The 11818-nt window shown below is 55.8% G+C and overlaps 4 protein-coding genes and 1 non-coding gene across 5 annotated transcripts; 1 reads left to right on the top strand and 4 right to left on the bottom strand.

Annotated features, from left to right (window-relative positions):
• Positions 1–315: 315 nt before the first annotated feature.
• C8Q71DRAFT_39723 (uncharacterized protein) lies at positions 316–1936 on the top strand. Its single transcript, XM_047918306.1, has 5 exons — positions 316–669; positions 719–822; positions 873–1133; positions 1192–1807; positions 1864–1936. Exons 1-5 carry the CDS (start codon positions 364–366, stop codon positions 1924–1926), a joined length of 1350 nt encoding a protein of 449 aa, XP_047785122.1. The 5' UTR covers positions 316–363; the 3' UTR covers positions 1927–1936.
• A 102-nt stretch (positions 1937–2038) lies between these two features.
• Positions 2039–3300, bottom strand: C8Q71DRAFT_697991 (Pkinase-domain-containing protein; the record flags this gene model as incomplete). The annotated part of the gene is made up of 5 exons (XM_047920002.1): positions 2039–2120; positions 2177–2311; positions 2371–2565; positions 2615–2963; positions 3018–3300. 5 exons carry the CDS (start codon positions 3298–3300, stop codon positions 2039–2041), a joined length of 1044 nt encoding a protein of 347 aa, XP_047785121.1.
• A 2601-nt stretch (positions 3301–5901) lies between these two features.
• On the bottom strand, positions 5902–8325 carry C8Q71DRAFT_866595 (WD40 repeat-like protein; the record flags this gene model as incomplete). The annotated part of the gene is made up of 10 exons (XM_047928283.1): positions 5902–5931; positions 6155–6301; positions 6353–6540; positions 6589–7027; positions 7133–7315; positions 7371–7526; positions 7591–7780; positions 7848–7976; positions 8035–8100; positions 8162–8325. The coding sequence occupies 10 exons, from the start codon at positions 8323–8325 to the stop codon at positions 5902–5904; spliced, it is 1692 nt and encodes a 563-aa protein (XP_047785120.1).
• A 1489-nt stretch (positions 8326–9814) lies between these two features.
• Positions 9815–9910, bottom strand: C8Q71DRAFT_t4. Its single transcript has one exon. It is a non-coding gene; the product is annotated as a tRNA-Ile (tRNA).
• Positions 9911–9965: 55 nt separating this feature from the next.
• On the bottom strand, positions 9966–11728 carry C8Q71DRAFT_732086 (aspartic peptidase A1). The gene is made up of 5 exons (XM_047922236.1): positions 11371–11728; positions 11240–11318; positions 10943–11188; positions 10590–10888; positions 9966–10539 (listed from the first exon to the last, which is right to left on the bottom strand). Exons 1-5 carry the CDS (start codon positions 11657–11659, stop codon positions 10205–10207), a joined length of 1248 nt encoding a protein of 415 aa, XP_047785119.1. The 5' UTR covers positions 11660–11728; the 3' UTR covers positions 9966–10204.
• Positions 11729–11818: the final 90 nt, after the last annotated feature.

The raw sequence follows: 11818 nt of genomic DNA, 5'->3' as shown, positions 1-11818 counted from the left end.
GGCCTTAAGTATAGACTGCTGAACTGCTTCAGGCTGACGTGATACGGATCACTGACTGCGGGTGAGAACGTACGTTTGTAATCCCCAAGGAGACCGCGTCAATGCGTTCGTTTGCCTGGCAAGTGCACCGCACGCCCGAGAATGAAGACCAGCTCGAGGGAGAAGAAGGAAGACGAGGGGATCCCAGGGCCAGCGCGGCGACCACTCTCTCCGGGCCAGGCAGCCGGTGGCCATGGCAGCATCCACTCCGACTGCCTTTCCGGGAAGTCGATCACAGAGCACGTGGCGCCGCCGACGCGTCGCCACACACGCGCCCGTGTACATGCCTCAGCCGCCACAGCCCTCTCGCCCTGCCTTACGACAATGAGCATGGATAGCAGACTAGCACAGGCAGCAGGCCTCAACCAAAAGGACAAGGCCACCGCCTACCAGTCTATCCTTACGGACCTGCTTGCGCGCCCCGACCAGGCCACACTTGCTCAGGATCTCCATATCCTCGTCGAGAATGTCGTTCAGGAAAGCACAGGCCTCGTAATCGGGCGACAAGTTCTGTCGGAGCTGGCGAAGGCATTGGAAGTGGGTATCGTGCAGGACGTCGGCCTCAGGAAGCAGATCGTCCAGGATACCCTCGACATCATTCAGCCTCGGATAGTGAGTTATGAAGAGCAGGTGCGTTCTCTGAGTTCAGTGCTGGTGACCATTATGAACCTCAGGACAGGTCAACTCACTTCGTTTCCAACTCGCCGATATACTGGAAGCCGACCACGAGTGGAGTGAGGCCGCTCGCGTGCTCATGGGCATATCGTTGGACGCAGGGCAGCGGTGAGTAACAGCGATCATCTTTGTATATGTCCGCTGAGAAGCTGCTGTAGAGCAACGGAGGACAAGTTCAAAATCCTACTACGAATAGTCCGTCTTCTGCTGGAGGACGAAGACTCCGTACAAGCCGAGACTTACTACAATCGTGCAGCCCTCCTGGCACCGTCGACACAAGACAAAGAGGCTCTGCTATCGTTCAAACTGTGTCAAGCACGGATCAGCGACTACTCACGGAAGTTCTTAGAAGCCGCTGCGCGATATCACGAACTGAGTTGGGTTACCGAGATCGACGAGGATGACCGTGCGCACATGCTGTTCGTATATTCGTGTTATATGAACCGCCTCAGTGCTGACCTGCATAATGTCACGCAGCTCAGCAGCAGTAACATGTGCGGTTCTAGCACCAGCCGGCCCCAACCGCTCTCGCATGCTCGCCTCCCTCTGCCGTGACGAGCGAACCGCCGAGCAGCCCTCTTACAACATCCTCCTGAAGATGTTCCACGACCGCATCCTCCGCGCCGCCGAGATCAAGGACTTCGAGGGCACGCTCAAGCCGCACCAACTCGCCAAGATCGCACCCTCGTCCAACGACCGACTCGCATCCGCCATATCAGACGACAACGACATCAGCGATCCCAACGCGAGCAAGCGCACCGGCCCGTCTACGGTGCTCGATCGGGCGGTGATGGAGCACAACCTCCTCGCGAGCTCGAAGATCTACAACAACATTACCTTCAGCGGCCTAGGCGCCCTCCTCGATCTGACGCCCGGAGCTGCAGAGACGATGGCGCGCAGGATGATCGAGCAGGGCCGTCTAAAGGGCTCGATAGACCAGGTCGAGAAGCTGATCGTGTTCGAGTCGTCGCATGACGAAGACGACGCGCAGGGTAAAGCTGGCGGTTTGGGCGACGTGGAGCAGACGGCAGAAGACACCGGCGCACCCTTCACCAAGCGGTGGGACATGCAGATCCGCATCACAGCTGCGAACGTGGGTGCAGGCATATTTCTCATACTTCGCTGTCCTAACAAGATATGTAATCATAGGTCGAATCTATCGTGCAGCATTTAACGGAGAAGGGACTTGTAACATTCGAATCTCAAGCATGATGTCAACGGAATGGCCTGTATCATAGATAGCATGACAGCGGTGCAAGTAGCGACGAGAAGTCCGGATTGTCTGTGCAATAGTACATCGTGTGCTGGGATATTACAGTGATGATTACCCTTCCACTCGTCGCCGCTTCCTGGCACGTTCCCGCTTTGCCTCGAGTTCGTGCCACTCGCCTTTCATGGTGTGCAGGCTGGGCATGTCCATGAGACACCAACCTGGAAAGATAGATTGAACCAAAACACGTACTTTGTTGGTGCAGAGGGACGCGGTTGTTCCTCCTGAAAATATGGTGCCTCGAGAGCTTCCAAGGCAGTGACTCGTTTGGCAGGGTCATACGTCAGAAGGCGCTCCGCTAGGTCAAGCCCAGCTGGTGAGAGCCATCTGGACATCGCGCGGACGGTTAGCTGACCACGAAGAGAAATTGCACATGAAGAACGTACTTCTCAAACAACTGTCGGAAGTGATTCGGGATCAACTCCTTAGGCTTCACCAGTTCATACCAAGGCAAACTAGTCATCCCCGGCCATTGCTCGACCACAGGTGTACCAAGAATCCGGTAGATCACATCCAACTGATGAATCTCGTCATTACCCTGGAACACGGGCTTCTTCGTAAAGAGCTCCAGCATGATACACCTACAGACAGTCAGCAATTGATAAACACCAGACGGCGACGTGTGCCTACCCAGCACTCCACATGTCCACCTCAGGACCGTACACCGTTGTCCCAAGGAGTAGCTCTGGTGGCCTGTACCACAGAGTGATGACGCGGTTCGTGTAGTCACTCTTCCGACGTTTCTGGTAGAAGCGAGCCAGTCCGAAGTCTCCAAGCTTGAGGACCCCGGCGTTATTGATGAGGATATTGGAGCCCTTGATGTCCCGATGGATGACGCCCTTGCGGTGCAGGTATGCTAGACCCGCGAGCATCTGCTGACAGAACGATTTCAGATGCGCATCTGTGAACGTGTACTGTGTCTGCGACAAGATGCCAGTCATATCATGGTCCATGTACTCGAACACCATGAAGACAGAGCCTGTTCATCGTCGTGTCAACGAAGAGGCAAGCGGAAATGAAGTAATACACACACCGTTGGATACCATCATCTCATAGAGGCACACGATGTTTTCATGCCGCAAGGACTGCAGGAGCTTGATCTCGCGCATGGCTGTCACGGGGAAGCCGTCGCGTTCAGCCTCCATGCGGATTTTCTTGAGCGCAACAACAGTACCGCTGCTGGTATTCCGCGCCTTCCAGACCTGCCCGAAGGTGCCTTCGCCCACCTGGTTGAGGCAATCATACACTCCATATCTGACTGGAGTTGGAGGTCTTGTCATGCTTGGAGTAGCCGTGTCGTGCTCCGGATGCGACATCGCCGCATCCTGTCGACGGTCCTCCTCCCTGTCGCGCGACCGCTGTGGTGTCTCCCGGGACGATACGGATTGAACATCAGGAGGTTCAACGACCCGACCATTCATTGGACCAGGAGTTGCCCTGGATCCATCGGCCTGGGGGGACACCCGAGACGTAGCATGGCCAGTAGATGTGGAAGACTTCTGGATATCGTGAGAGGCCGAAACAAAGCGCGAAGACGAAGACGTTGCGGCAGATCTCGTTGGGCGTTCAGGCGCCGTTTCCGACTCATCCTCGTCCTCTCCAGGGAAGAACCGTTTCAACGCAGAGCTGGCCTGGCCGATAGGCTTGAAGCCTGCTTTTTTGGTTGAGATCGGTTGAGGGGCTGATACTCTATGCGACTCCACGGGGCTGCGACCATGGTCACTGTGTGCATCAGCTGCCATCGGCCGGCTAGGAGGTAGCATGTCAGACGCTCTGGGATCCCGTTCTGGTCGCTTTTCGTCTCCTAGTCGTTTGCCATGGTGCGGTGACGAAGCAGACCGCTTGCAAGGCTTGTGAGATGGTGTAACAGCGAACATAACCGACGACTTACCGGTTCCCATCTGCGCGCTCGTGGAGGTGATGGATCGCGAAGTAGACGCAACTTCGCAGCGTCAGAAAGGTCCGGTCGAGTGCTTGTCGGTAGACGATGAACTGTGCGACTGCGCTGCCTTGGACTCGAGGAAGGACTACGACTCCGGCTCCTGCTAACGCTCTGGCTGATGCTCCTGCTGCGACTCCTGCGCCACTTGCCTGTCCCATTGAGTGTATAATGGGGGGGACTACTCCGACCACGGCTATCAGGGCTACGAGACCATGATGGTGATCGTCTACGCGCATGGCCATTCTTCTTGCCATGTCTAGAGGGAGCACCGGGACTTCGACCAGGGGGGCTGTCGAACCGACGTCGACGCCTCGGGGTGTCAAGGGATGGGGAACGCCCACGAGAAGACCGCCTTGAGTAGTGTGAATCTGCGGGAGAGCGCGACCGACCTCGCGAAGGCGAGCGGTGCTGCTTACGCTTGCCAGGTCGATTACTCTGCTTCGCGGACTCTGCGTTATCTCTACGTGTCCAACTGGGTGGCCGTGAATACTGAGTAGCAACGCAGGGACATTCCTGAAGACACGTACTTGTTCAATTGACTGTCATCCGCCTTCCAATCCCGCTTCTGCTGCTTGATCTTCTTCGCCTTCCCGTTTTTGTGGCGAGAATGTTTCTTGGAGCTGTTCTGACGTTGAGGTTGGTCACCGCGACCAACGGGTTGCCACGATGCGGCGGGCTCCCATGAACGATCTTCCCCTACAAAACATCCATGAGCCCATACAACCGACATGAGGGGTGAGGGATGTCCTGACGTGGTGTAGGCTGGTCCCTCGGGCTCCGTCGCCGGTCAGAACCACCAACGTCTCTTCGCGGCCAGCCAGAATCCCGTCTATCTTCACCGTATCTGCCACGCCCTCTCTCACTCTGCTGATTACGCACGTCGTCTTCCGGCCCTTCACCATGTCTACCACCTCTATCATATCGTGAAGTCCAAGAAGACGAATCCTGGCGTGAAGACGCCGAGTAGCCCTGATCATACCCATGTCCACGCCCGGAGCCATTGAAGGGCGGGTCTCTGTCGTGTTCATCTTTGCTGCGGTGGTCATCTTTCGCAGAAAAGGGAGGCCGACCATGCGATGACTGGGGGTCTCCCGACCGCCGTTCGTCTGCATCGCCGCGAGTGCGCGAGGACGACGCTTCTTCCATGTCGTCGAAGGCGGCAAAGAGGGCAGGTGACGTTCTCAGAGGTGTATGAGATGGGCGAGCGAGACGTGCAGGATCAAGTTGACTGCAAGGCCGTCAGAGCAGGGGTGGCGCTGAGCCGTGAGTTCAGGTGCGTTGAGGCACTTGCCAACCAGCCCGAGGATGGTGGTGGTCGAGTTTTGAGCGCACAAAGTTTGGATGCGAGGTGGTGGAAGCAATGAAGCCGGACGTTCGGACGCTCGCGTAACGTGTCGTGACGGTGTGGGCGTAGGCTTGACGGTCAAAGGCTCCCCCTGAAGGTGCCGCCGAGACAGCGATTAATGGCACTGGCTGAGGCTCACTTCGTGAGCAGCAAGCATTCGATATTACTCAGACACATCAACAAACTGCAGTTGAACGGGAGGGGCAGCGTGGAATCGAAGACACATCAGCACAGCGTTCACCGCGGGCAGCCGGGGCGAAAATTTACGACTTACGTTCTGACGACTTGTCCTGTGCTGTCAGGTCGACCCCAAATGCCAGAAAAAAGTAGTCTCGTACAGCAATGGGCGAGGGGGCAGCCGACAGGGATGTAGAGTCCACAGGTAGTGGGAGTACGAGAGAGGTAACCCCAACTCTCGCGGCCAGAGGCATTGATTTTCCACCGACAGTACGCCTATCAACTCGTGCGCACACAATCTACCTGCCTCCGCGTAGCACCGGAAAGTGTACGGCGCAAGTCATCCAGGAGTCAACGAGCGAGACAGAGTCCACTCGACTGTCCAAGTGGAGGTATCAGAGAGAAATGGAATACCGAGTAGTCTACAGCGTGTATCCGTGTACATTGCCACCGCTACCTGCGGCAGCCACCGCAGTGGCCGAACTAATGGAACACCATTAAACACCTCTTTGCTATTGGAACTCCGAGTGCATCATCGACCTATGCAAGGCGAATTGCGGAAAATATATGGAGATAGAGGGATGGGGAACCAAATACAACGATACAACAGGAGGCACTATGGAGGTCAATGTATAGCAAACGAAGACGTGCTGAAGGTGCCGATCTCATATGATCATTGTACAGGGCACTCAGTTCCTGAGCTCACGCCTGCAGTGTGCCTTGCTAGTTGATATTGAAGAAAGAGACTTGCAAAGTTGATGGGTCTTGATCTGGCCTCAGAGTTGCGCTGCATGATGTTCTCAGCATTTGTCAGCCTCGAGAATTGACTAGGACCACGAGCAGGGCCAAACAGCTGGACGAAGGGTCAGTTCATGGGCAGTGCGGAGAAGAGAGACATGCTCACCTTGACTGTCGTGTCGATGCCGCTCACAGCGACGAGGGGCAGGTGTGGGTGAGCCTCGATGACGTTCACGACGCTGCCATCACCTTCCAGGATGTCGTGCAACTGGCCAGTGCTCTTTCGCCAAATAAAGAGGTTCCCATCGTCCGATCCTGACACGACGTATTCATCCTCGGGTCCAAGGAAGTTCACTGCACAGCAGCATCAGTAAAGCAGAGGTGACAAGCTAGTTGACCTACCATCTTTCACAGTTTCGACGTTGCATGCGCCAGCAAAGCGAGCCCGAGGATAGATGATAGGAACAGTTGAGGTTGACGCCACATGGACATCGTCCATTTCATCACGACTGTCGCTATCTTCGTCACCTTCGTCTGCGTCCTCGTCCCCGTCATCATCGTCCTCCTCGTCATCCTCCATGTCTTCGTCCATTGGCTCGTTTGCATCGCCCATGGCCGAGTCCTCCGTCATCAGCCGTACGATGTCTTCCTCCATCTCTCGATTGGTACGATGGATAGCACTTGGGTCATTGCTAACGCTGTGAGCGGGGGAGGAGCGTGCCGATGAAGCCGACGAGTGATTTGACGGGAGCACAGTGCCTCCTCTACTCAAAGATTCTTCTGCCGGGTCGTCACGCGTCGAATAGAGGTACACTGCATCTGAACTGTACGCTGCACACAGCTTATCAGTCTCCACAATAGGCATCACACATTCAGCAAGACTCACATAGCAGCACCTACACGCATTCAGTGCAAGTCCTGCGTCGATGGTCAACTCTGCACGTACCTCATGCCCGTTACTAGATGCCATCTTCGCACCAGTGATATGCTCATAGCCTCCCGATTCGCGTGGTCCCCGCCCTGCCCGGCCAAACCGCCTCACACACGTCGTGACGTCATCTGAGTTGGGCGGCATGCCCCATTCTTCCTTCAATATCCGTCCCGCGTGTCGCCGGTCAAATAAGTAGCCCTGTCGTGACTGCATCAGACGACCGTGTAGGAGCAATGCATAGGGTGATACTTGCGTATGGGGATTCACCGGCAACCACAAACTGGTACGGTGTGAGAGGGGACAGAGCGATCGCGTTGAGCTCATGGCCCAGCCGCACGAGCGGTGCAGGACAGTTGTCTAACGCGCAGCTATGTGGGACGCGCAAGTCGTGTTGTCTGACTGTCTTGTCCTGAATTGGCAACGAACGTCCTAGTTAGACTTTCGGTACCGTGCAACCAACGACACCCACTCACCTCCGCCACTGTAAGGAACATGTCCGGACCCTCCTCCGTTACAATCCTCTTTACCCGACCGCTGTGACATCTCAGCACCTTCACATTCGCCTGGCTGCTAGTGTATTCCGTTTCACCGTTGTAACGCGTAGAATGGGCAGCGGCTCCTACGTCGCATATCCTCACTTGCCGGTCGGCCGCCACGGTCGCTCTGCGCTCGCAGCTCTCATCAGCCACGGAGATGGACCACAAGCTGGGAGAAAGGGAAGGAAACGCACATTCGTGAGGAGTGTGGCAGCATGTGCGCGTTAAAGATATTGCCGCGGTGCCCAGTGCGTATGACGGTCTCGCATTTGAATGGGTAGTCTTGAGAAGACTCGCCTGAGTCCATCCGCCATACCCTCACACTGTAGAAGACAGTCAGCTGTGGCATACCAGCACGTAATGACTTCTGAAACCACGCACGTCGTATCGTCCCCGCCACTGATCAATAGCTCCCCGTCTCTCGCCCAAGATAGTGCATTGACACATCTGTTTAGGTACGCATGACAATGATGACATACGCGCACACGATCAAGTTGAGAGAACGCACCCTGTATGTCCATAGTGGTCATCACCCAGAACGTTCACCCTATCCAGGGGGCGCTGCAGCACAGAAGAGAGCAATCGTCGTTTTCGCCGCGCTGACAAAGTCAAAGAGGGGACAGACGTGGAGGGCGACGATGTCTCGTCAACGAGATGATGATGGGTCGTCATGATGATCTCCGGTCCTCCGGCGATGAGGCCAAACCTGAAGACAGTACTGTCTCACGATCGAAGTACTCACAAGGGATTCACAGCGCCAGATGTCCCGAGAGGGTCGCCCAGTACGAGATGATTTCAAACAAGGGCATTGGAGCCCAGACTCACGGGAGGCATATCTTTGTCGCGGCGTCGCGCGACGCCAACCCCAAGGGCAGTGACGATGCTCATTCGCGCCACCACGGTCACCAGATGCAAGTACTCGCGAAGTGCAATGAACGGGCACCAACATGCCTACCGTCCGGATTATCCGAACCTCAGATCCATTTCCATGTACGAATTGTTGACGGCTTGCCTTGTAGCATAGCTATAGACTACCTTGGCTGAAGAATAAACTTGAAGGCTGTGCTGCTCAGCTACTCAAAGACAGTTCCATGTGGTACAGGGAGGGTCATTGATGTCAGTCTCAAGGACGCAAGAATGTAAGGAAGTAGAATTGGAGTAGAAATGGGTGCAAGGCCGCCCATCACTGCGGACAAAGCGGATTGTGGGAAATTCGAACATCGGCCTAACATAGGCAGAACGAGTATATCATCTCGCGGCTAATTGCGGGGACCTAACATAGCGTGACAAATTGATTTGGTATTACTATGTTCGGGACCTGACAATTGAGGCTAACGATGGTATGTTCGGTGGCATAACATAGGTCACGTTTTCGCCGCGATGTTAGGAGCCCGCACAAAGGTGGAGCATGCCGCATGTTAGGCCAATGCTCGTGCGTTGTGAGGAGCCAGCCCATGGGCTCCGCGAATGTCTCAGAACATGGTTAGAACGTGTATACCATTTAGAATCTCGAACATTAAGTATTGACGGTAACCGACCATTGGAAGGCACGGCTCCTGATTGGCTGGCTTACAATGTTCGGGCTCGGACCATACAAAATATTTGGAATTGATAAGATATACACGTTCTCGCTATGTTCGGACCGTGTCAGCACTCCGCACCATGACGCATGGTCGGGTTCCTCACAACGCACGAGCATTGGCCTAACATGCGGCATGCTCCACCTTTGTGCGGGCTCCTAACATCGCGGCGAAAACGTGACCTATGTTATGCCACTGAACATACCATCGTTAGCCTCAATTGTCAGGTCCCGAACATAGTAATACCAAATCAATTTGTCACGCTATGTTAGGTCCCCGTAATTAGCCGCGAGATGATATACTCGTTCTAACTATGTTAGGCCGATGTTCAAAATTCCCACAATCGGCTTTGTCCGCAGTGCATGCTGTCGCTGCAGTGTCGCACAGCCCGAGGGTGACTGTTTGGTGCCTTGAGACCTCCATACCCGAGCGTCTAATACCAAAGCAACATGTTCCTTTTCGGGTAACTATTGCCACAAAAGGAAAACAACTTCTTCAGATGCGATCTCTAGCAGAATGGACTTCCTCCCCATGTGCTCTAGCCTGCACTAGCACACCTGGATAAACCTGGAACAAAAATTTGGCCAACGCCGGGATTGAACCGACGACCTTGGCGTTGCACACCGGCAGTCTTCGAAATATTAGCACCACGCTCTAACCAACTGAGCTAGTCGGCCATATGCCAAGCCAGCGCATCCAGTACAAGAGATGCACCACAGTGCGGATGAAGGACCATGCAATAAGATCCCACCCGCAGGCAGAAGGGCCACGATCAGTCGTCGAAACGATGAGGATTTTGAAATGACATCCGTATTATACGTTGCGAGGGTGATGATGCGATAACAGTTGCGAGAGTGATAATAGTACAGGCAGAACAAGCTCAAAAGAGGTCGTGTCAAAGGAACGGTCGACGAGAGCAACACCAAGGCGCGTCTAACCACAGCTCAGCCACCCTGCGTCCATCCAGCCACTTACTTCGCCTTGGCAAAGCCAACAGCGTCTTGGCCAACGTCGTAGACCGTGTAGTACTTCCGGAGGAAGACGTCACCGACGATCCAGAGGGAACCGCCGCCGGGCATCTGGATGTCCATGGGGGTGAACGAGGACATGCACGTCCCTTGGACCTCCAGGATGTAGTCGGTGCCCTTGAGCGGGTAGTCCTTGCCATCGAAGGTGAATGTCAGGTCTGGAAGATCAGGCACCTTAGCGCAGTCGACGGTGTACTGTCCGTTCCAGGACTTGGTTGCGCCGATCTGGGTGTTGATCATTTCCGCCATGTCCGTGGGCAGGGCAATCAGCGAGGTACCTACAGAACATCAGAACAACACGGAAGCGCTTAGCCGAAGAGCACCATACCAGTGTCAATCGCGGCGCCAGTGTTCTCCAATTCGAGCGAGTCATCGCCGAGGGCAACCTTCTCCAGCTCGACCTCCCAGTACGCCTTACGACGCACGGGAACGTAGTGGATATCGCCGCTGTATGCGGTGGCATCGACACCACCGAAGATGGCCTCACCACCATCCTCCTCAGACGAGCCGAGGCGGAAGGAGAAGACAGGCGAGTCAACAAGGCCCTGGTCAATCATGCTGTAGAAAGGAGGCGTGATGTGGTTGACCGAGATCGTGTTGTAGGCAAGACCGAGGATACCGTCGAACCTGAAGGGGATAGTTCAGCTTAAGGGTCACTCAAGTCGCGTGACGACTACTCACTTGCCGAACGCGAACGCCAGTCCGGGCTCCTTCGTTGCCTCGGCGAAGTCCTGGTGCTTGATGGTGATGTCGCCAATGGACAGTGTATCTTGCGACACAAAGCCCTCCATGGAGCCGGAGCCATACTGAATAGAGAACTCCGTGCCATTCGCCTTGTACGTCGATGACGAGCTCGAGTCATACTTGGTGTGGAGGAAGCACGCGATAGAAGTGCACTTGGTGCTGGGCACCCAGAGGTTGCTCGAGCTGGGTACAAGGTCAGAGGCGCGTCACCGTGCACAATGCGTCTGGACCCACCCAGTGTCGAGGATAACCTTGAACGTCTGGGGAGGCGTGCCTAGCGTGAGCTCGGCGAAGTACTGCGCATTGAGGTAGTCTGCACCAGTCAGTGAGAAGGAGTCGTGCTACACGCGTGTCGTATGACGTACTGCTCAGGGGGACGGTGTGACCTCCCTTGAGGAGCTCTTCCTGCGTCCAGAACAGCTCCTCGCCGTCCTCGCTGTGGCTGGGGCGTGCGGCAGGGACCTTGCGGCCGACACCGCCAGCGCCGAGGATGGACTGCTGAAGCTGGTTGCCACCATACTTCTCAGCAAGGTACGCTACCTCCAGCTCGGGGCTGCTGGGGGTGCGGGGGATCTTGTTGAGCTTGAGCTTGTGGATGCCACCTGCCGCCGCAGCGAGAGGGAGAAGCAAGAGGGGAGCAGCCTTGAGCAACATGGTGGGTGGGAGGAGAGAGACAGGCAGCTGCGTAACCACTCCCCCCGCCCGCGCTGTATATGCTTCCGGAAGCGGACCCCGGCGTAACTCCGCACGAGGCCGCAACGCTGCGCGACGGGGCCGGCATCCGGCCGGCAATCACCGGGTGCCCGGGGGCGT

Source organism: Rhodofomes roseus, assembly GCF_022264815.1.
Source record: "Rhodofomes roseus strain CIRM-BRFM 1785 chromosome Unknown C8Q71scaffold_1, whole genome shotgun sequence".
NCBI classification, from domain to species: domain Eukaryota; kingdom Fungi; phylum Basidiomycota; class Agaricomycetes; order Polyporales; family Fomitopsidaceae; genus Rhodofomes; species Rhodofomes roseus.
The sequence above is the reverse complement of the archived record's forward strand: the minus strand, read 5'-3'. Positions and strand labels throughout refer to the sequence as shown.